General features: G+C 38.9%; 1 protein-coding gene across 3 annotated transcripts in view; it reads left to right on the plus strand.

Moving 5' to 3' along the window:
* Nucleotides 1–760: 760 nt before the first annotated feature.
* esr2b (estrogen receptor 2b) overlaps nt 761–25,674 on the plus strand; it is a 33,029-nt gene continuing 8,115 nt past the window's right edge. Inside the window, exons 1-6 of one of the 3 annotated variants that reach the window (XM_072364749.1) lie at nt 761–902; nt 14,460–14,971; nt 16,975–17,174; nt 17,265–17,381; nt 18,398–18,757; nt 24,036–24,174. In XM_072364749.1, the coding sequence (XP_072220850.1) occupies nt 14,544–14,971; nt 16,975–17,174; nt 17,265–17,381; nt 18,398–18,757; nt 24,036–24,174 (1,244 nt within the window). In that variant the 5' untranslated portion in view covers nt 761–902; nt 14,460–14,543. Of the gene's footprint in view, nt 903–10,885; nt 10,984–14,459; nt 14,972–16,974; nt 17,175–17,264; nt 17,382–18,397; nt 18,758–24,035; nt 24,175–25,674 lie in introns of those variants that run through there. The other 2 variants (XM_072364750.1, XM_072364751.1) reach the window with 2 other exon arrangements.

A 25,674-nucleotide genomic window follows, 5' to 3' on the forward strand; every position in this document is an offset into this window, starting at 1 on the left:
AAACCCAATTTAAAGTGTTTATTATGTTTAAGTTGTGTATTTTATTGAATGAATTTGAGCTGAATGAGTGAGCTCTGTGTTGCTTAAAGGGTTACAGTAACTATGACCCTGACCCTTCAGGGTAACAACAATATGCAGTCTTGCAGATTCATTGCATAAAAAGACTATAAGATGCTGATGTGCTCCTTTACTTTGGACACATAAAGGTACCTTAAAATGCTGCATATCAACTATGTTTTTGTTTTGTTTTGTCAGAATATGTCAGAATGACTTCAAGTTTCTTTCTTAGAACCCAAAATTATTTTTATAGATACAATTTGCGCTTTGCAAGGCCCTTTTGAACATTTAATTATATTCCATCCTTTTAATCATTAACCCAGAGCAGGTTAAGACTGCAGAGACACCACAGGCAAAGTTTTGGGGTTTTTTTTGGAAATCCTCAATATATCAACAAATCTCTACTAACTTTAAATCAATATATTACATTCTATTCTTTGGGTTTTCAGTGACCTGTAACTGTAAAGTTTCTGACCCTCCCACTTGTTTGCGCAACGCCGCTAAGCGGCTCTCCAAAAAAGGCGTGGCTATGCTGTGACGTCTTCAAATCGGACAAATCTTAAAGCTCTCCTTGAGCGCTGGAGAGGGGATGAGCGGAAATATCAGTCACACACCAGGAATAATGAAGTTCTTGGAGGACTAAGGCGGTGGAATAAGCATAACCTGTGTGTGACGTGCGCTTATAGTTTCACCTCTACGGCATAGTTACTGATTCATTGTTATTATTTTTATATTTTCCATGCACTGACTTCTTATAGCTGCGGCTTTGGAGGCGCTGAAAACCCTCAAAAGTCCTGAAGCAGCACCAGCTGATTTCTTCCTCTGATCACCACATCAACTGACAGGTTGGTAACACGTAGATGAAAATGTCTGTTACTTCTGCACTTAAAGGAGCGGTGTAAAACTTATCGGTTGCTTTCACTCCGACAGCCGCTGCTCTGCGCGCTTCATGACAGTAAATTCTGAACAAACTGGTACGAATCAATGGACTTCAGGCGCTTCTTTCAAACAACTTTAAGCAGTGCTTTGCAACCTGCAGTTCAGTGTTAAAAATGAGTGCAATTGCATGGACGTTCTTTGGGTTTTCATCCTTGGTCATTTTAATGAGGGCAAAAGGTTAAAATCTATTTAATGCAGCATTGAAAGCAAATTAAGCGTTTATATTCATTGTGTAGAACTATATAACTACTATAAAAACTAGGTATTTTGAATTATTTAAATCCACTCACCCCCATTAAAGGCTCTCCCCATGAAACTACTGGAGAGAAGACAGTAATCATTAAACGTGAATTGTGACACTTTACAAAGAAAAAAATAAATAAAACAGACAAAAAAACAACAACAGGTTGTTCTCAGCACAATGTCCTTTTTTAAAGTGTTGAATTAATTCTGACCAGGTGTGGACATCTCATGGCAAATTATCTATCTATCTATCTATCTATCTATCTATCTATCTATCTATCTATCTATCTATCTATCTATCTATCTATCTATCTATCTATCTATCTATCTATCTATCTATCTATCTATCTATCTATCTATCTATCTATCTATCTATCTATCTATCAATGGGGTTATGTGCAATTTCAACATTTTATTTAATAAAATGATTTAGCTATGCATATTTTTCATAATAATAATAATGATAGAAATTGAATAGATATGTAAATTGATGTGGACAAAAATATATGGCAAACCCCAAGAAAACAGTTACATGAATACAAATGTGAGGAAACATTTGAATTGCTTTGTGGGAGATGTAGGTATTTAGAAGTTGAATATATGTCATCTTATATCTAATTTAGAATAAATGTTACCTTTGTTCACCCTTGGAGGGATGGTGGTTTACACAAAGATTTTGTTGCTTCTTTAGAGTTGAATATGAAGTTTTTCTGCAGGTATTATTCAGCTAACATACTGAAAAAAAAAAAAAAAACTTATGGCCACCTGAGAGTTGGTGTAACTGAATCCATTCAGTTTTCCCCACATAAAATGTATTTAATATGAGTTTGGCAGGACTTAATATGTACCTGTAAAACTTTAGGTTTGACTCTTTTTCTGTTTATCCATAGCTTTCTTACAGGTAATATGTGATATGTTTATTCATAGTATATTACAGCATTACTGTATTTGCTTTTAAGGGTTGGCACTGTTAATCTTTTGACGCCAAATGTGATTAGTTTATCGCATCAACAAAACTTATCTGGTCCTGTTCTTTAGGCTCTACTTTAGAAATCACTCAGGATGTAAGCTACGCAGCCTCCTCTTCGTGGCCTTGAGACTGTTCATGGTGTAATTATAATCTGACTGTTGCTGTAAATACCAGATTCCTTTTCCACTCACGAATAACTGAGTTGTGGGGGAGTCGAAAGTATGAATGTGGGCGGAAGTCCTCCCGTTACCAGAAATAAAATTTCAGGCTTTGAGCACATCCCCTTCCGTTTCTCGCTTTTTCATTCTTATTGAATAGAATTCCACTGGTCAGCACTGAAAATTTGTCAAGGCCATGCTACCCTACAGTTCTTGATCCTCAACCCAGTCCACTCACTCTATCCTGAAGATCATCCATAACCCGATATATAGCCGAGTACTGACTAAAACATGGCAGTAGTTTGCAGAAAAACAGCTCTGCATGTGTGTTTTCTCCATCCAGCCTCTGTTTTTTTTCCAGGTAGGTGAGGCAGCAATGAGAGGAGGTTGTCATGCCTTAGTTGTAGCACAGTTCCAGTTGCTGTGGTGACATGGATGGATAAATATTTCTCCAAACTGATTTAAATTTTTCTTGGTAGAGATTCCAACTTAGCTCAGCATAGACGCTAAGTAAACTGGTCAAATGTGGGTCCACATACACAGATGCCAAAAAACAGCTGTGTATGGGTCAAATTTGCAAAGCATCTGCCCAAAAAACAAACAGACTGTTGATCAATTTTCTCTCTGCTGTTTTTGATGGGACCACAATGGCACCACAATGCCTCAAAATGAACTGAATTAATAAATTCAGTTTATAGTCTCATAGTCTAACATATTTTTATGTGAAATGAAGGCTTAAATAACCTGATCTGGTGCTATCACAGCCATGAACAGTACAGGTCTGACATCTTTTTAACAAGAGCAAAATCAGCAGCGAGTAGCTTCTACTACCTTTTCCATCTAGCTTGTGTTTCTAATTTCACTGGGTCCTTACAGCACATGTAAATTAGCTGTAAAGCTCCACCCCAAAATCAATCAGGAATGTTTTTTCCAATACTCCATGCAAAACATAGACCTTTCTTTTTTTTTTTTTTTACACCAAAGTGGTTACAATGCAGGTTCAGGGCCAGAGCCTAATTTAGAGACAATTCTCTTTTTCGACTGCCAAAGCACTGGCTCCAGCCCTAAAAAAAATGGTGCTACAACTAGCACCAAATCTTTGCTTTTGCTTGGTTCTTTGTGATTCTTTGAACCGCATACAGAAGGGTATGAGGGCAGGGAGACCAACCAGACCAAGTAAAATTATATCACTTCCCTGTTTGAAGAATCCACAGCCAATGTAGCATCTCGTCTGTTTAATTATAGAACAAACAATAAAAAAGTGAGCTTCAACATGTGAAGTCGAAGCAGCAACTGATCATCATTGTTCAGAATTGTTCAGAGTTCAGAATCCATTGTTCCTCTCGTTTTCCTGTTTAATATTTTGTTATCACCACTTGTGTTTTTGAACACTTACCAGTGCTTGCATACAGCAGCATTCACAATCAGCATTTTCATTTGAACTTAAACACCCTGTTGGCAGCTACATTTACAAACGTTGGATGTCTTAATATCACATGGGAATTTTTATTAATTATTTTTTTCTTACTGGTGCAAAGTATTTCTGCTTGCTAATATGCTGGATAATTAATAGTTAGACAATGTTTTTTTCCTTATTTTATATATGAAATTCCACACATTTGATAATGACTAGGATGAACTGTTCTTTTGTTTCCAATTGAACTATTTTAGTAGCACATATTTCTTTTGCAATGCTTAACAAGGTCAGAATACATAAGACATTTGCACAATGGACAATGTTTTTCTGGCCTTTATTTGCTGTAGATGAGAAGCAAAGACTGGTGGGAAAATTTTTTTGTGAATATTACATTTTTGAACAATAGGAAATTCTGAATTTCAATGCAGACATAGAGTATTTATGACTCCTGCCTTTCTGTCTGTTAACTTGTCAAGTCACTTTGTATTACCCCCACACTAGGCAAACATGCACAGAAGGAACGTGTATTCCAGCCAAATAGAAACATTAAATTAAGAAAACTGTGATCAATGGCAATATTTATTTGCCTAACCTTAACCATGCATTTTTTTAAACATGAACTTAACCATGTACATCAATTCTAACCCTAACTATGTACTTAAAACTCCTAAACCTAACCAGTAGTGAAAAAAGACCTAGAAAAAGTTTGTAAAGCACTGCATTTGGACCATCAAAGTCTCACTTGAAGGTTGGGGTTTTGAAACATCCACCACCCCAACCTTCCCCCTTACACTCATCTGTCCTGTCAGCAGTTGCAACATCATAATGTCGCAAATGTAAACATATTGGAACATCATCAGAAGCATGACAGGAGCTGTATAGCAGAGAACAGCAGAAACAAAATGTTGGCAATGCCCACTTCTTGAGTCTTTCTTGTAAAATCTCTACATATTTTTCCATTGACTAACATACATAGTTTACGATCTGTCGTGAGACTGTGTTGGTGTCCTGTGCATATGTTTTGTACAAAGCAAGTGTGGCAATTGGGACTTAATGTAGGCAACAGCATTAGGATATTTTTAGATATATAAACTACATTTTAAAAACTACTAAAGAAGACTGGTCAGATATTGTTTGCATTATAGGATTAATCAGCTCAGTTAAGTTCATGATACATATATTTCGAACATTTGTGAACAATAATGTGGAGTTAAAAGTTAATCCGAATGTTCTATAAGGTAGGGTGTACATTTAGGGTGGTCGCCTCTTGAAAGCGTGTTATAGATCTAAACATATCTATGATTGCTTATTGTTGTTGTTTATGGCTGCTCATTAGAAGACAGCTTCAGTTGTGAAGATGATATTTTATATTTTTACCTTTTGTAATTGTACATACATATTTCTATTACAGCTGTAATGAGTGAGCTCAGGCTCAGAGATTTATTTCAAATTAAGTGATATTGTGTGTAAACCTGTATGTGTGTACTTGCTTTGTTTGTTTTGAGCATTAAAGTCATAGGGGCTATTAGTTTGTTGCTTGGTATCTGTGGTAGCTCAAAGGGGTTAAGAAATGGTTCCAAATTAAATCTTGCAGCAGTTCTAGAACTTCTGAGGTGCTCAGGTGAACCTCATCATGTCATGCTTCTTTAGTAGATGTGTCAGATGTCATGTAGAGGTTAAACTGGGATTTTTTTTTTTCTGGGAGGTCTTTGGTTTTATAGTTGCGATGGCTGTGTGTGTGTGTGCACAGACAGAAAAATCTGATTGATCATTTGAGTGAATAAAACAAGGTGCACACCAGTTATTGTAGAAATACAGCAGTGTGCAACGCTGATCATAAAAACTTTCAGTTGCAGTTCAGTGCACTCACTTGTGTATCTGTATCTACTATAGCAGGGATTTCTTGATAGCCACAGTAAACTGGAATTGGTTCATAAAATACAATATAACACAATATTACAAAATAAAGTTTTGCAAGACTGTCTTTTTAATCAAGAATTGAGATCATGATGGGATTAACTACTTAACATATTACAAAAAACAATGGTTTTGACATTTAGAATTTTAAGTCATCACAATAAATGAGGCTGCCTGTAATATACTTATGTATAAGAATTCAACGTTGATTTTAACGGAAATTTAATCTCAGGTATTTTTGTGCCGTTATAACACTGCTCAATAGGTTCAGAATAGCATGAAGTACGTGCAATTATTTTTGTACTACAGCTCTATCATAGATGTGACTAACCTGTCTGCCTGGTAGATGGAGCAGCAGTGACAGGTGATGGGTAAAATTACTCCACATCCTGATCAGCTTGTCCATTCGGCTGAAGCCTCTCACTGTTCGGCTTCTCTGTGAGCCAGAAGTAACTCCATCCAGCTTCTCTTGCTCCCATGTAATCCATTGACCTTTTCAATTCAGTGCAGCTCCTCTCCTCCAGCAGCTCCTTGTTGGCTTTGTGAGTCTGAGAGAATGAGGAATAGAAGCCGGGTAATGGTATTGCTGGGGGTCTTTGTGCTTTGGTATGTGCTGTTGGCTGAAAATCTTGTTCTAAAGCAAGGAAATTCTATGCTCCTTTTTATACATGTGAAAAAAAAACATAATCTTAATATACTGGACTATGAAACACACTGAAGAAAGATTTTGTATTTCCTTTAATGGTCAGGACTCATGACATTTGTTGTTGATGACATATGTTTTGTTCAAGTATGATAGTGTTGAATGAGATACATATTTTTTTCTTTCAAAATGGTCCTCCAACAAAGCTTGTCTATTTGCGAGGACAGACCAGACGGGATCCTATTATTATTATTATTCACATAAGAAAATCATATTCCGATGAGAACAGGAAGGAATTTTTTCGTTTTTCTTGACTGGACACTGTAGGATCCAGATCTGAATTAGGTCATTTGTTTATACTGTGCCTATCTATTTCAATATTTTTTAACTAAATGTGGACTGTAATTCATGTACTTCTCTGTGTCTAAATATTTTCATGAGCTGTGGTACTTTATAAAACCAGTGTTTTTGTCTTGTACAGCTCAGTTAAATGGAGTGCAAAAGTAGAAAAATAACCCTTAGAACCTCTGTGAATATCTTGGAGTAAAAAGACACCTGTTAGCTGGAGTTAAAGCAGTTTAAATTAACTGTTTAGTAACAGAATTGGAAAGAATCAGAATCTGTTTCTATAACTGGAAATCGTGAAAAGTAAAAAAAAGCTTTTTGTCTGGATAAAACACCAATGAATACAGTCATGTGAAAAAGTACAGTCTCTTTTAATTGTAAAGCTTTACCAGTTAGCATGATAAAAAATCATTTTCTCCTTACAAGGTCTTAACATTATGTATATACAACCTCACATGAGCAAAAAAAACCCACAACATATTACACTATGTTAATACTTACTGAACAAAATCTACGCCAAAAGAAGAAGCAGTGTGTGGAAAATGACACAATTCACAAACCTCTCCACTTTAGTCTCATGTTTCTCAATGTTCCAGAAGTCTTGTGGTTTTCTCAGATGCAGCTTTGCAAAATTAAGTCATGTTGTCATGTTATTTTTAAAGAAAAGGAGATCCCTCAAAAGACAAGCCATACTTGTTCAGTCTCTTTCTAATTGTACTGATATGAACTTAACATTTAATATGCTAATTCAGGACTCTTACTCTATACAAGCTGCCAGTGGGCAAGAGGCATCACAGGGCCACACAGAGACAAAAGTATGCATGGTTGCACTCACTTCTGGAGTCATTTTAGATGCACCAATTAACCATGTTTTTGAACAGTGATAGAAATCTGGAGTACCTGGGGAGAACATACAGAGACCCCAGCCGGGGCTCAGTGGTTAGAGTGGGTCGTCAAATAACTGGAAGGTTGGTGGTTCGGTTCTCGCCGCTCGAAGATTGGTGAAACTGACAGCTGGAGGGGTGGCAGTCCACAACAAGGCACAGTACTCCCCAGGCGCTGTGATTGATTGCCCACTGCTCCAGTGTATGGCATCTGTCTCCATGAGTGTGACCCTGTGCATGTGCATGTGTTCAATGGGGTTAAATGCAGAGGAGAAATTTAGTGCATTTCCCTGTACATGACAATAAATCTAATCTTAAACCAGGAACCTTCTTGCTGAGACGCAACGGTGCTATCCACTGTACTACCCAATTCAGCCCAGATTATTATATTCCAATTTAGTCCAACTAAGTCTAATTCACAATGTTAGTATTCATATAATACCATTTCACAAAGAGCTTTGATAAGGAAACCAACAAAATGTATCAGTTTCAGTCACTTGCTGAGAAATAAAAAAAATGTTCTAAGTGGAAAAGAATTTCAGCAGAACCACGCTTAAAAAGGGCAGCCATCTGACTTTACCACTTGGAGGGTGAAAGGACAGGACAGTGACACAAAAAAACACAAAAACAGGTCAGGATGTGTAGAACTATGTTTCATGACTAAAACTGTGTGTATGTTCAAAGTCAGACATGTGCGCACTGCACTCACTGCACCTAAACTTATTTGGTACCAAAAGCAAATCAAAAGTGTCCCACATATCAACAAAATGTAAGTATTTATCTTCATGTGTGTAAGGTTATTTCTTGTGTCTGTATTCCTATTATTCCATTATTATTATATTATATTAATATTAGATATCAAATTGTTTAATATTTTTGTATATATAAAATAAGAAAAATGATCTGATTTTTAATCTTACTAAGATTTTAGTGATTGCTGTTTATTCTGTTCATAATTATGATAGTCTTCTCCTTAATTCTGTGATTTTTTTTTCACTGCATGACAAATATTTATGTTTTGATGTAAGACAATGTGAACAGGGTCAGTGACATGAGTCGTTGTGTGAGAGTTGGTAGCTATGCTGCTCCTTAAATCATACACAAGCTTAGAGAAGTAATAGCCTATAGGAGAGCTCCAAAGCTGGACTTGCTAACAAATGATATAGATTCATTACTCAGTTAGCAACATTCCTGAAAAAGTATGACACTGGTCCAGCAAAAAAAAAGAAAGAAAGAAATTAAATTGTTGAATTAAATTTTTTTTAAAAATTGTGAAATGTTTGAGGATAATAATGAAAATAATAAATAATACATTTTATTTGAAAGCACCTTTCGGAACACATAAGGACACTGCAGCAGTATAGCAGTATGCTATTTTGAACACGTGAGTTTTGGATTTGAAAAGAGGAAGAGGAGATATGTGTCTGATGTCAGGTTGAAGTAAGTTCCAGAGCTGGGGAGCAGAACAGCTGAAAGCCCTGCTCCCAAAATGTTAGTGAGACAGGGGGAAGGAATAGAGAGATGAGTAGCATCTCAGGGAATGGATGGAGTGGTGATCTGGACCAACTCAGACATATGAACGGGAGAGGTGGTGGATAGCCAGCATTATGGCAGCAGAATTGTAATCTCAATACCCTTTTATGCCAAACACATTTGCTTTACCAAGGATGACTTTATGAATCTAAAGCTACACTTGTTTCCCAAGTACTGCTTATTTATTTATTTTTGTTATAATATCTTGTAATAGTGCCGAACCTGGCAGGGGGCAAGGAAAGAGGGAGAGTAAAAAAAAAGAAATGGGAAAGAAACGATCTGAGAAAACAGTGATACCCAGACAACCAGCCGCTGCACCTGCAGAAACCAAACAGAAGACATCCCACAGACCCCAAGAGCCAGGCCACCAGCAGCCCCCACAGAGCACAGAACCCGAGAAGCCCACGGCAGGGACAACCACGCACCCAGAGACCACAGAGGAAGCCCCCAGACAGAACCATGATTTCATTAAGACAGTGGAACAGAGAGGGTGGTGGGAGTGTGGAATCAGGTTTAGTTGACATATAGAGCTGGGTGTTAACCACATAACAGTGAAAATAAATATTATATATTCAGAAAATATTATAGAGGGGAAGGACAGATCCCTGTGGCACACCAGTAGTAACGGGGAAGGGCAGAGAAGTGAAAGATTTGAGCTGGATGAATTGAGTGTGGCCAGAAAGGTAAGATTTAAACCAGTCTAATAGGCTATGTGTGAAACAAATTGAGAATAATCTATTAAGGACAATAGAGTGAGAAATGGTGTCAAAGGCTGCATTCAGATTAAGTAAACCAGAGTCAGCTGCCATGAGGAGGTCATTTTTGATTTTTTATAAGTGCTTTTTCAGTGGTACGGAGGGGGTGGAAAACAGACTGGAACCGTTCATACGTTTCTATTGGTTAAATGAGGTTCAATGTATTGCAACTATTTTTTCAAGTATTTTGGAAAGGAAAGGCAGATTGGAAATAGGACGGAGATTATTAAAGTTGTTCGGATCTAAACCAGTTTTTTCAGAATTGGGGTGATAGCAGCAGTTTTAAAGGAGGAAGGAACTATTCCAGTGGTGAGTAAGGAATGGATGATGGCAGAGATAAGGGGGGGCAGAGAGGGTAGGCAGACTTGAACCAAAACTGCAGGGAGGGGGTCTAACTGGCACGTAGAAGGCAATACTCACTCACCTGTATACCAAACAGAGTTTGCAGATAGGAGTTTCCCATGAAAAAGATAAACATAACTAAAGATAAAAAAAGATCAATCTGATTAAATAATTTATTAAAATTGTATCTACATCTATACATGTTACAGAATGTTTTCAAAATAGATTGGACAAAATATTTAATCAGGTGTTGCTTAATCAATACATTATATATCATTAGAAAAAAAAAAGTTGCTTTTTTTTAAAACATTGATTCACAGCAGTGCTTGTATGTAGCTACACACAGTAAGATATTTAAAACAAATCTAGATAGTTTCAGTTGTTGTCTTCAGTGAACATGTCTCTTTCTTATATGTACAGTGGTGTTGGTTGTTTTGTGTCCTGTGTTATTGGTAGTTGCTAAGCTCTTTAGAAAGCAATTCACTCTATAAAATGGCTTTGACTGGTCCATTTGAAAATGGAAGTAAGAACAAAAAAAGCAGCTGTCCTTTGAGGTCAGTTTGTCTAAAAGTTAGATCACTGGTAACATGATTGAACTAGTGGGAAAAAAAAGTGTTGCATTAAAATAATGTCCTTTGACCCTTTGTTGTCTCTGCGGTGGTTTACCATGGACGTCTGCCATGAACACCAGCCTGTTCAAAGCTCAAACTTCGGCAAAGACATTCTGACAAAACAGAATTTCATTGTCACTGGGTAAAGCCTAACACACAGCTTGTAAAAGTAAGTGAGCTTTTTAAATATTTTTTATGTCTTTTGAGTCATTGTAAAGTCATTTGACTTACAGTCATTCTTTGGTTTGCAAAGTGTTTTCACTTCAGATATTTTTCTCTGCAACACTTACAGGCTACGATTATTAGGTGTGAGTATTTGACTCTTTTGAGAAACTATTCAGAAGTTAAATGTCAGCCAGAGCGTAGGTAATTAGTTTTATTCTAATTATTTCTATTATTGTGCATGTTGTGTTTATACTGTTTCAGTTTAATTTCCTGGATCCACCCTTGCTGCTTGTCTTCAAAACCTTGATATGCCCATATTTTGCTGTCGCTGTTAAATCTTCATGGACACAGTAAAAATTACATTTTGTATATCAGTGATATGCTCACATCCTTATCCAAAGACATTCTAACGACAGAGTAAACTAAACATTACAAATAGACTCAAATTATGCTTGTATGGTTGGATATCACTATCTTGCATTTGAGTAAAAAAAAATTTTGTTTCTTTGCTTGTGCCACAGTGTTCTGACAAAACAATCTTGTGTAGCATTCCAGGCACTGTACTAGAATTTCAATACTTAAAAGGTCTAGTTTGTAGGATATGGTGATGTTAAGTTGCACAAAAAGCAACCAAATGAACACCTCCACATACCTCCAAACTACAATATCTGCAAAAATCTAACAAAGATTTTTAGAATCCTAGGCAGCTTAGTGGAGTGACAATGAGAGTTGATAATAATAATGATAATTCAATTCAATTCAATTCAATTTAGTTTTATCTTTATAGCTCCAAATCACAGCAATGCCATCTCAAGGCACTTCAAAGATACAGTCCAACTGAAGCCAATTAGAATCCGATTCATTCTAATACATTCATAATCTGCTCAAATCAAATTAATTAAATTCAAAATGAGTCCAGTTCACAGAAAGCAATAAAAGAAATTCCCCGGCTAAGGAAACCAACAGATTGCACCTAAACTTCTCTTTGGTCCAATCCTCCATCTCAAGCATGCAAAAGGTGACTGTGGAAAGAAAAAAAAATCCATTTTAACGGGAAAAAACCTCTGGCAGAACCAGACTCATCTGCCTCGACCGGCTGGGGGTTGACAGCACAGGAAAGAGAAAACAACAAGCACCAGGTCAGGGATTCATGCTGAGAAAGAGAAACACAAGTTAGTGAGAACAGTAAAGCTACATGAAGAGTAAAGAGAGCAGAGTGAGGAAAGGTGCATCATGAAAGGTCCCCCAGCAGTCTAGGCCTATAGCAACATAATTATGGGATATTTTAGGGTCAGAAGATTCTTCAGAATCTTGAGAGTTACTTGTTGTTACTTGTTGTCCTGGCTCAACCTGGAATGAATTTATAATTTTATTGCCGAGGAAGTTGCCCTCAAAGTGTTGTGTTTGATATCAACATGTTATGGATGACTGATACCTGCTGTACCTGCATCTGTTATTGAAATTGATCTGATCTCACATTTTCAACTGGTAGGTGTCAACTCACCCTGTCCCGAAGTGGACAATGACATCTTACAAATTATCATATAAAAGTTGAGTTTCATTAATTCAATTCAACTCAACTCAAACTTTATTTATAAAGCACATTTAAAAACAACCAGGGTTGACCAAAGTGCTGTACATGTTAAAGTGCATAATATACATATAATACATATAGTGCAATAACAATAACAAGATATTACCAAAAAGATTTATAAAATGCAGTTGTAGTGTTTTAAAAAATTATCCTGAGGCTTTGTGGGTTAGATGTAATGACTCTGAGGGGCCAAGATTCAGAATTAGGGCACAGGAATGTTAGTCCAAAGAGTGAACAGGTACGCAAGCATTGTTTTGCCTCGGGCCACTTTGACCCAACCTACACAAATTGGTGATTGGTGATCGACTGGCATGGGGATCTTCTTTTTCCGTTGCTGTAACTTGTTACCACAACTGTCACTATTCGGCATGTGGGGTTGCCTAAATGTGAGTCACCAAATAGATAGCTTTATTGATAAAACATAAAGGCCATGTGACTCTATACTCCAGAAGTATCTCAAACAGATATATCACACTCTTCATAAAAACCCAAGAGCTTCCAGAAATCTTAGATTCATATTTCAACTTGTCGTTGGTGCCAGAATTCCCTTTACACTGCTCTAGTACCAGCTAATTAGTAATTGATACTGACACTGATTAACCAGTGAAATGCTTTGTTGGTATAGTTAAGCTACTGGTTGTGCAAGCCATGTGAGCTAAACACAAGCTGATTATTTTTTTTCTTTTCTTTTGTTTTTGGTACAGATGTTCTTCATTTAAAAAGACTGTTGATAATAAAGCTGTTCTCTTTACCTTTGTTATAGTAAGTAAGCTGTCATGTCATTTCACCCAGCTCTTCAAACTTATGTATGTGTACAAAAGTCTTGGTTGTCTAGTTCCTGGTTTATGATTTTATACCTGCTATTTCGCAGGATAGTCTCAGAGAAAGTGAAACTAAGTCACTCAAGTTTTTTTTTCTATTTTGCTGAAGTTGACTGCTGCAAGTTGTTGGAATACAGCAGTACTGCAGTGGTGAAGAGCTTTAAGTGTAATTCTCCTTTTTGTATAATCACGTGTACACGTGCAGCAGCAGTAGGATCACATTTTGGCCTCTAAGTTACTCAGTAAAGAAAACATCCAATTATCTTGTGTTTTTACATGGTTTCTCAAGTGTCCTTGAATAATGGCAACACTGCTTGTGGTAGCACCCTCCTACCTTGGTAATAGCTGAATCTGATGCCGTCTGGACAAAATGAAGGCAAAACAGTTAAAAGAACTTGTCTTGTTTCGTCTGGACTTTTTGAAACACAAATGAAAATAAGTTCTTTATTTAGTCGTCACAAGGCATGTATTTTGAAAAAAACAAGTTACCTCAGTATCTTCATAGAGTCTTAAATGCTTTGTAAACATTTCATCAGCATTTCCCTGTATGGAATAGAGAATTTGTCATTCAGTGTTCTACTTTGAGAACTGCAGAAGTATGAATGAGGCCTTTCTGTAAAGCTCTTCAAACTAGCAGCTTATAATTTTTCAGCCTGTAATTAGTGCGTTTGCCTTGTTCAGTTTCAGTTTATAATATTTGAGGGTTTGACCTGTAATGACAAATTAGTTGTCATGGACAACTATTGCTCAAGAACAGGTTAAAAAAAAATCAAGAAATATTAGAAGATTACAATAAATACCAGCTGCTTAGAAGAAAAATATGAAGAAATGAGGATGACCTCAGAATTTTTCACAATACTATATATTAGAAATGTAGTTTGTTGTTGGAGTTTGAGTATTTCTTCTCTCCTTGCCTGCTTTTAGCATATTTTAGTCTGTGGTCCTAAACACATCAAGCTTTGGTGACTCAGTTGTTTGTATGGGTTTTGTGCCTCTTGGTTTTAATTTGATAGTTTAATTGAGGTGAATTGTCTAAACAAATTGTTTCTTACCTCTCTGCTACAGGAGTTGTGTGCAGAAGAATATGCAATAGAGGAAACAGTTGCATTGTGATACTCATCCCTCTAAAGATATTATCTCCCCAACGACATGGCCTCCTCCCCTGGGCTGAATGCTGAGCCGTTACCCCTGCTTCAGCTCCAGGAGGTGGACTCCAGTAAAGCTTCAGAGAGACCAACCTCGCCAGGACTTCTGCCCACCATGTATAGTCCTCCTTTGAGCATGGACAGCCACACCGTCTGCATTCCCTCTCCATACACAGACAGTAGCCATGACTACAACCATGGACATGGACCTTTTACTTTCTATAGCCCATCTGTGCTGAGCTACACCAGGCCACCCATCACTGACAGTCCTTCATCGCTGTGCCCCCCTCTGAGCCCGTCTGCCTTTTGGCCTTCCCATAACCACCACAACATACCTTCTCTGACTCTGCACTGCACTCAGCCTCTTCTGTACAACGAATCCAACCAACATGCACCCTGGCTGGAGCCCAAAGCCCACAGCAACCCCAACAGGTAGGATTACTGGCACTAACTCAAGTGGTACAGCAATAATACCAACAAAACAGAAAGGTTTTCCAAGAACCATCCATCCATCCATTTTCTATACCGTCAATCCGTGGTCGGGTTTTCCAAGAACCAGCTAAGCTAATTGAAAACGCCTCATTTATGTAATTTTTTATAGAGTTTGAGCTAAAATCTGTCAAAAATGACAAGCTTTTCCACACACATTTTCTTTCTTTACGGTGACTCCAATAAGTTTTTATTTTCCCTACATTAGGCTTTTTGTACTTGTCATCTTGGTTTTGATCATCTTGGTTTAGGTCCTACCTCACAGGAAGAACTTTCTCTGTGATGATTGGCGTCCTCATCAGCTACTCTGTTTTCTGGCGTTCCACAGGAGTCCATTTTGGGCCTGTTTTGTTGTTCTTATATCTCCTGCCATTAGGTTCAATAATTCTAAAGCACAGATGATCTACAACTCAAGTCATATTCACCCATTTACGCACACATCACTTTATGCAGTTTTTTTTCAGCCTATGCAGTGATTTTTCTTTATCATACACACTCACAGATTGATGAATGCATCAGTTGCCCAAGGACACTTCAGTTGTAGACTAGAACAGCCAGGGATCAAACCACCTATCTTTTGATTGGCAGACAAATGCTCAACCTCCTGAGCCAACCCCAACCCCAACCCCATACATACTATAAAAATATAGTCAAGATGTACAAAAACTTTAAACACAGTAGTAAATGGTATACATGCAAAACTGTGAGTTATTCTGTGTACACCTCCTGCTTGGTCAATTACTGCTAATAGGAAAGCATTGTTTTCTGTTCCAGATAACTGTTGAAGAATTGTTTGACACTAGAGTGCTAAACAATTTCTCTAATATGACATATAAAGTAATTTTACACAGAATTTAAAACACAGAGAGAACTTCAGTGTTGTTGATGTGACTGGAGCAATAGCTTTGTTATGTTTGTGGATATTGCATTAAATTGCACAACAGAGGCTCAGGTTTTGATAACAGGTAACGCACAGAAACACACTATATGATATAAACTCAAGTAATGCAATGGGTTGTTCTCAGCCAACGTATCAACATACAAAAACCATTCACCAACTTATTGTTGGATCCTTGATGGTAAAACTTGTTTGGAACTTCTTGTTTAGTGTCTGACTCAGGCTCAGACAAGTTCCAGTCAAAGTCAGTTGCATTCTCTTTTATCCCAGCCATTAGTCTCAAGAGAGGCGCATCCCCAGGATTAGGAGGATGGAGGAAAATGTGGAGTGAAGAGTTGCTCACTTCCCCACTCCCCACCCCTAAAACAGGCTGGTCCTAGGAGAGCTGTTGGAATAGGGTTGAGAAGACAGCAGTTGTGCTTCAGCCAAGGGATATTTTGACCAAAGCATGTCTCATATATTTTGATAAGAAAATATATGAGACTTAGGAAATTGTGTCACCTTGCTTAAAAAGGACATAATACATCTCCCTTAATGTAGTGGTTTAATACTCGTTCTTTGCCTAGTTGTTCGTAATGTGTAGACACAGCACTGGTTCATCCCTTGAGTTAGGTTCCTTTTTTAATGATTGAGTGAGCCATAGATCAAAGTAGTTTAACAAATAAAAAGATAAACATTTGAAAAGGGTCAGGTATACAGCTTGGACTGGAGATGAGTGGAAAAATCAAGCAATGTCCAAAGAATAACTTCGAAAGACCTTGGGAAAGCCCGGAGAACTATGGCTCACTTCAAAAGTTTACAAGAAAGTCTGACTGCTTGGAAGCAAAATATAGAAAATGGCAGGGTGACAAGTCTTTTTGCATGGTGCTGTATACCTATTATGTTTTAGAGATAAATACTGATGCGATTTTCCTGTTGACTGAAATGTGGTTGTGGAGACATTTTGAGCAACAAACTACCTGTTGGAGGACTAATGACCAGTGAATGACAAGCTAAAATTCCTAATGTCAAGTTGTCCTTGTCACAGAGTCTGTGTTTCTCCCTGCAGCTCCGTCATCAGCTGTAACAAGTTACTAGGGAAGAAATCGTATGTAGGAGTGGAAGGAGTGAAATCCTCCTCATGGTCATCTGCCGTAGGGAAAGTCGACATGCACTTCTGTGCCGTGTGTCATGACTATGCCTCTGGATACCACTATGGGGTATGGTCATGCGAGGGTTGCAAGGCATTTTTCAAGAGGAGCATCCAGGGTATGATCTATTTTTTTCCCCTTCGTGTTGTTGCTCATTTTTGTCACCTTTTGAAAATGAAATAATCAAATAATTTTTCTTTCTCATCAGGACACAATGACTATATTTGCCCTGCTACAAATCAATGCACTATCGACAAGAACCGACGTAAAAGCTGCCAGGCTTGCCGCTTAAGGAAATGTTATGAAGTGGGCATGATGAAGTGTGGTAGGCATTCCCTTGTTCTTATTGTAATTGTTGTCTTTCATGTTTTATCATCTTACGGTGGCGCTGAAAGTTAAACACAAGCAAACAAGAGATTAATGGTTTAGTAGGTCAGGGCTTTTCAATGTCCACACCGTCATGACAACCTCTCCGCAACATCCTGCAAAATTTCAATAAACCATCTGAACCCGACCCACTTGTTATTTTTTAGAAAATCTACAGAATCACAGTAAGGTGACTATGCAGTTGAGAACTGGAGATTATTTACAGCAACAAAGTAAAACCTGGAGTCTCCTCAAAAGTGCTATGTATTTGAGAGAGAGAGCAAAGGAGATGGTGGAAGTTAGAATTTGTAGCTGCTTTTTCACTTTAAAATTTGGACCCTATTATCATTTGTTAGGGAGTATATAGTGTCTTCAGATTCTTATTTCCATTAATATTACATGAGGCATACAATATACCTGTCACAAAAGACAGCCAGACCCTTTTCCGTCTGTACCCCTTAGCTGTGGAACTTCAGTTCAGTCTCTCCTTAATTGTCTTTCTTTCTTATTATTTTTCTACTGTTTATGTATTTATTGTTGCAATTTTTTACTTTAGTTTCTATTCTATCTCTATTTTTGCTTATTTTCTTTGAATTGGTCTTTGTGTACTTATTACTGGTCACTGTCCTACCCACAGTTGACAGTGATCAAAGCATTTTCAGTTAGAAGAAGCAGAGAGGGGGAATTATGGGCATGGACATGAGAGAAGTGCATTTTCATTACCAGCATCGGAACTTTAAACTCATAAATCTACAGCAGTTTAATCAAACACTATGTTCTGGATTTTTACACTTCATCACTTTGGTTTCAGATGGTTGTTTTCTACAGTACTATATTTTCTCAACTGAAGAATGTACATGTTATGCTAGTAGTGAGTATTAAGAGGCTTTGTACTTACTGGCGCATCACAGCGCAAATTAAGCGCCAATGTACATACTTGTGAAAGTGAAGTGTTCTGGTGTCTTCATCTACCAGGTGTGAGACGTGAACGCTGCAGCTATCGAGGAGCCCGACACCGTCGTGGAGGACTCCAGCCTCGGGATGCAGGTGGCAGGGCGTTGGTAAGAGTTGGAATGGGTTCTCGGGCCCAGCGCCATCTCCATCTGGGGACACCTCTCTCCCCACCAGTCCCCCTCCCTCGGCAAAACTACACACACCACTCGGCCATGAGCCCAGAAGATTTCATCTCCCGTATCATGGAGGCGGAGCCTCCAGAGATCTACCTCATGGAGGACCTAAAGAAACCTTTTACCCAGGCCAGCATGATGATGTCTCTCACCAACCTGGCAGACAAGGAACTGGTCCTCATGATCAGCTGGGCTAAAAAGATCCCTGGTAAGATGCGAATGGTGAAGTCCAGTCTGTAAATTAATCGTCACTATTTCTTTGATAAGACTAGAACCTTCATCAACTCTTACCTCTGACTGAACTACATTATCATTAGATAAAACAATTAACTAGATATTAATAACATTTAGATATACATGTTTAACAGTATCAAGTGAAATGGGTTTGAAGAAGTTTTGATAGAAATAAACAAATTAACTTTTTTTTTTGCTGATCTCTTCATTTGGTTGTTTTTTTTGCAGCAGATGGCCTGGCCAATGAGAACCTGCTTTGTAGAATATATTAAACATTTATAGACATTTATAGATTTATAGACTTGCTTTACCTCTTTCTTGTCTTATTCCCCATTCACTCTTTTTCTGCATTACTTCCATTCTTTTCTTTCTCTTTTCTTTTCACTTGTATCCCATCCATGCCTCCTGTCAGCTACTGTTCCACCCAGCAGGTATCTTCTCAGGAGATGTGTTAATGTGAAGGGCTCACAAAGACTCGCGGTTCTGAATAAAGACCATCTTCCCACAAGTTTTTTAAGAGACCATTTTTTCTTGATTTCATGTTAGTTTTTTCTTCACACAGAAGTGAAAATGATAATACATTGTCTGCTCTATGAAAGAACTAACAGGGCACAGACAGGTGAGCAAGGCAGGGAAATTACAATGTTGCTATTCAGTTGTGTTATTTTTGAAGAATCCGCTATTGTAATAGTGATTTTTTTTTTAGATTAGAATGTTTCTTTATGTAAATTTGCTCATTTAAAAACTTAATGTACAGGAAGGAGTATCAACTACTCAGAATATAGGATTGTTTAATAGAAGATGAGATCAGATATCTACTTTTAACTTAACTGAAAGGAAAACACACCTACTTGAAAGAGGAAATTACTTCTTAGAGACAAATGTGGCAAACTTGTTTGATACAGTATTGTAGTTTATACAGGGTACAGTGTGGTTTTCATAATAATATTGTTCACTGAAATTGATTAACTCCCATTTATTTTAAACTTCATGAATCACACGTTGTTTATTAAAACTCACACAGGTGTACTGTAAGGCCCTGTAGTCAACCCCATGCCAGGTCATGTAATGCATTGTAGACCAACATGATAACTTTTGTGGGACACAGATGAGCATAGGGATATAAAATATTTGTTTTAAATCTTTGAATGTTCAAAGGAGAAGAGTAATGGATTTCAAAACACCAGAACTTTTCATACTAAAGCAAGACCACATTCAAACTGGAATTACTCAAATCAGATGTTTTTTTCCCACATTGATTTGACTCATATCTGATGATCTTTTTTTCTTTTTTCCATGGCTGTATGGACACAGAAGTATAATAGTCAATTTGATTTTCAAATGGAATTTGTGTCACTTCAGTATGTGGTCCTAGATCAGCTATATATATCTATTATATTGCTAGAGTGAGGATGCTCATATACGATTCTATGCCACTCTCTGCTTATATCCGAGGCACTGAGTGCTGTTGCTATAAACCAGCAGCATTACTACAGCACTTCTAACAGTATCCACTAAAACAGCATAAGCTCGCCATCTTGCTTTTCTTATACTTCTCGTTCAAGCTTTTCTTACATAGGTGGAGCAATGTTTGCCACCTGCTAGACTAAAGTTTCATCCACAAACTTGCTGCAATAGCTTCCATTTCAGAATCGTGTGTTTCTCTTTTTTTTTTTTTTTTTTTTTCCCCCTTGTCCTGTTCAGCATTATGGCAGCAGAATTGTAGTCTGAATACCTTTGATGCCAAACAGATTTGCTTTGCCAAGGGAAGTTTTATAAATGCAAAGCTCCCCTTGATGCCCATTTATTTATTTCTGTTTACAATATATAACATGTAATAGAACTGAACCGGACCGGGGGACAAGGAAAGAAGAAGAGGAAAGAAGAGGAAACAGAACAAAAATAGAAACAAAAACCAGACAACCAGCTGCTACACCTGTAAAAAACAAAACAGACAACAATCCATGGCCTCTGAGGGGAATACAGCCTTAGCGCCACCAGGAGCACCTGAAAGCAGACAAGCAGAGAAAAAACAAACACACAACCAAACAAAAACAAGCACAAGAAGCGGTAATCGCATACAACACAACTGTGAATATAGATGACCTGAGACGACATGATAATACATCAACTGCTTAGCGACCATGCTACTGGGCTAATAAATGTGTGTGTGTGTGTGTGTGTGAGAACATGCAACACCCATGGCACAGGACCTACATGGTAACCGTGCTTAGTTATGAGTTTATAAGTGTACAGAGCCACAATCCACAGCCCCCCCCCCCCCCCCCCCCCCCCCCCCCCCCCCAGCAATCAGAAGCAGGCAGAGAGGGCCACAAGACCCAGGCCACCAGCAGCCCCCACAGAGCACAGAACCCAGGAAGCCCACCACAGGGACAACCACGCATCCACCCAGAAGACTGCAGAGGAAGCCCCCGGACAGAGCCCCCATAAGCATAGGGCAGAGGCCCTCCGGGAGCCAGGGGCAACAGCCCACCGACCCCGCCAGGCCCCAGCCGCCCTGGCATGGGCCGTGCACTTGACCCGGGCCCCGGGAGCCCGAGCGCCCCCAAACCCCCCGGCAGAGGCCCCACCCAATACCCAGGAGGGCCAAGCGCCCCAGACAGCCACACAGTGGGTCAGTGCCTGCCCCAGCGCCCCTGGCCAAGTGCCCTGGGAGTCAAGACGTGCCCACAGGTGGGTGAAGTCGCAAGCAGCGGGGAGAGGCAACGCCGCCCCCCCCATCGGGAGAAGCACAAGCAGGCCAGGCGACAGCAAGTCCCAGATCCAGGCCCAATCATTACCACACACACTTTCACGTCCCATACATCCACACGTCCTCCCAGGGTGTAGCGCAGCGGGCACACCATCGGGCCAGCAGCCCCCCAGCCACCACAGCCCCCGAACCAGCAGAACAATTAATTAATCCTCTTGGCCCCTCCCGCCCCGAGCAGCAACCAGGAAGCAGGGGTGTGGGAAGAAGACCCCTCCCCTCACCCTTCTGGCTCGTGTGTTTCTCTTGAGTGATCTGACGATGTCAGTGTTGTTGTTATTACGAATACTACATGCAAAATGGTATCTACCATAGTTGCATTCAGTTGACAGCCGTGCTGACATGAAAGTCAGATGCAAAACACTAAGTAGTTATGAATGTGAACCCTCAAATCTGATCTGTGAATCGAAATTGAACAGTGTGGCAGGTAACATGTGGTAATGAGTCCATGCTACTCTTTGGGTTCATTCCCAGTTAGACAACCACACAGAGGCAGAAGTGACATTTGGCAGGTTCATTTTCCTTCTTTCAAGGAAAACCTCAAATCATCGTTTAGATGTCATTTGGCATTGATTGTAGCATTCCGTCTCCAAGGGCGCATCTGCTGTGCAGCTCCAGATGACCCCAGCACATCACCGTGTATAACTAGAGAGACTAGAAATTTCCCACAGCTGTGCCGGTTAGTCTCTCTTGGTTCTCTTCCCTGAACCACTATCATACACCTCACCCTTGAGCTGAGCATAATCCTCATACCAACACACCAAGTAACCCAGAAAAGAAGGTCCTTATTTGGTGAGGTAACCAAGGACTCAATAGTCCCTCTCACAAAGCTTTGAAAGTCCACTGCAGAGATGGGAAACCTTCTGGCAGGATGACCATTCCATTTCTTTGTTGTAGAAGCTATTAAAAAGGTGCATTTTGACCAAAAGCACCCAGATCTTAATTGACCACAGTTATTTGTTCCAAGGAGCTCCAATTTTTTCAGTCTTGGTTCTTTTTGCAGTTCTATTCAGGTTTACAGTACAGTGTAGATTAGGCAAATTAAGTCAGCTTAAGTAAAAATAAAACGCTTGGCTGGCAGAGTTTGTCAAAGCAACCGACATAGGGGAAGGAAACAAGTATTGGAGCTTCAGCTGTATCAACTGAAAATCTGTTAATGTTACACATTTCTCTGGTTTTATTTGTGTGTTATCACTGTGACAATCAGTGATTAACTTTTTATCCCTCTGATTCACTTTAGCCAGGATCAAAGGGCTGTTTCTTAATTTATACTTGAGTATGCTCGACCACCAAAGCTCAGTGTGCATTTGTCTTCTCACCTGAATAATGCAAGCATTAATGAATATTGTTCACAAACAGTAACACATATTTCTGAGGTATGCCTAAAAGTTTCTCTGAGCTGTGGTTGAAAGACAGGTTTAGTATTCCCAGGAAAAACACTGTGAATACTTTAACAATCCAGCATGTTCAGCACTGCAAGTCCAGTCCAAAGGTTCCAGGTAATTTTTAAAAGTTTTTTTTTCAGTAGAAACAAAAGGGGGCAAGGAAAAGACCCTCTGAAAGACCCTAGATGCTGGAAAAGATCCCTGCTTTGTTTATCAAACTCCAAACTGGATCAAATATTTAAACAGCACAAGGGAAAACGTCCGTGTTTGACAGAGCATCAAAAGACTCATCTCTAATCTGGAAAATTGTGTTTCCACTCATTGCAGTAAACACTGTTACCCTAATGAACATACAGATCATACGTTTTATTCATACTTTTCTGAAGAGCTAAAAACAGATGCAGTGTCTACTGCAGAATAAAGTCTTTACAGGCAACACGTTATCATACTTTTGCTTTTATACTCAAAAATTGCACCCAGTTTAATTTGTCTTATCCCTTTGTTCTGCTGGGTGGTAACCACTCAGGCATAAACAGATAGAACAGCAGTGCCATGTGAGTCTTTCATTTCACCTGTGCAGCTCAACCACCTTTGAGGCCAGATTGAATCATAAAATCCTGATGAAAGCAGTTTTGTATGTTGAAATGTTTGGCACTGACCCCGAAGTGCAAAACAGTATTGTGGAATCCAACAGATAACCTACTCCTCACCACTTCAGCTCTGCGATTCCCTCAAATTCTTGGCTGAAATCAGTGTAACCAGTGTAGTCATACCACAAGGGAAGTTATTTGACAGAATGTCTATATCTGTGGACAATAAATGTCCACCATTAACATTAACGAGAAGATGATTATCACGATGATCATTTCTCAATTTGTCTCTGGAAAGCCATGATCTATATGTTCTATCGTTTAAATGTAATTTTCACCTCAATAGAGATTATACATCAAAGTTGGAAGAGCAGTTTCCTTCTTAAGATAATTCTGCCTTTAATACAGGGTTTAAATGTGTTACTGTGAAAATTTTCTAACTACAGGGAGAATATGGATATTAGATCTAAAACTGCCCTTTCGTTTCTTTTTGTGCTTTGTCCTCAGGCTTTGTAGAGTTGAGTCTGGGTGACCAAATCCACCTGCTGAAGTGCTGCTGGCTGGAGATCCTGATGCTGGGCCTCATGTGGAGGTCGGTGGACCATCCTGGGAAACTCATTTTCTCTCCAGACTTCAAACTAAACAGGTGAGGAAGTTTTACACCATGCATCTGCATCTGCAGTCTAAGGGTCAGTCTTACATCGTGACCTTGTAGCATCCAACGGAACACTGACTCATGTCTTTTGGTAAGCACACAAGTGGCTGTAGGTGACATTTTTGAATGATTCATGCTCCTGTTGTGGCGTTCTTTTGAGTGGGATTTGATATATTCCATGTGCAGCGACTTTTCTGAAAGGGCATAATGTATTCGTAAGAAGTTGTAAGATGTAAGAAGTTACATCATCATCACAAAATCAACACTGAGAGCTGAATATTGAATGCAGTGAGAAGATCCAAGGGGCTTGGGGGCGTTTTGCTGCTATAGTCATGTTAAGGTTTGACGGTGATGAAGAGAAGAGGACCCAAATATGCAGAACAGCAGAACAGAGGCTGATGGAAACTTAACTGGTGATTTTAATGTAACAAATAAAAGGCACAGCCAAGCTAGAAAACCAGAAACCAAACTAATGAAAAAACAAATTACCAAATTAACAATAGGATAACTAGAAGACAGCTGTGTGATGAACTGATGACTCGTCCAGGGTTGCGCCCCTTGCGCAATGACATCAGGGATAGCTGGGTAAGAGGCCAGATGCCCAAAAGAGTGAGTAGATTCATAATTAAAAATTATGTTTATGCAAAGGCAGACATGTGCATATACATTATTTTCACCAGTTTTATAAAGCTGTATGGTTCTCTTCTCCTAATCTCAACCATCGAGAAACCATATGCACATGCATACAAACCTGATTTCCACTCCCATTTTCAGCCATGAATGGATCCTGAGAGTCCCCTGAAATGTCATTTGTGAATCGAGATGTCATTTACACCACAACTAAACAGGCAATGAAAGTAACGGTAAAGAAGGTTTTACCAATTGTAAAACTGGTACACTCATCAATGAAGCTAAGAAAAATAAATATTTTTTATTTGGTTATTTCAGACCTGTAATCACAAACAGAACAAAAACTGATCAGCTCTGTAAGTTCAGAGCAAACATTGCAGCAAGAGCCGAAAAATAAATGGTCAGATCACCTATCACATCAGGGCAGCGCTGATGGACCAAAAACTTCTGTTGCTCAGGATAAATAAGAGCTCTGGCCTCTATTGGAGCCTTGTAGTACTTAATCCTTGAAAACAATAAATTAGATTGAACTGGTCTTTTCCTGAATGTGAGTCTTGTGAGCAGCTGCCATGTTTCCCACAACACTGGTGAGTTTTTCGAATTGATAGTCTGATCAGCAGAAATCAAGCTGTAAAAGAGGGAGTTTGCTCATACACTAAATATTTGCGACATTTGTTGTGGTTTAATCTCTGATTGCTCTGAACTGGTAGCTCAATTTGCTGCCAAAAAATCTTTTATCTCTGCTGTTCTCTTCCATTCTGACCTTCAACTTTAGCCAGACAAAGGCTGTCTGTGCTTGGCTCTGCCGTTCACCCGCTGTATTCACAGCAAACACATAATTAGGGCTGCTTTACCAGCAGT

This window comes from Leuresthes tenuis, unplaced genomic scaffold (genome assembly GCF_036924035.1).
Source record: "Leuresthes tenuis unplaced genomic scaffold, fLeuTen1.0.hap1 SCAF_15, whole genome shotgun sequence".
Classification (NCBI taxonomy): Eukaryota; Metazoa; Chordata; class Actinopteri; order Atheriniformes; family Atherinopsidae; genus Leuresthes; species Leuresthes tenuis.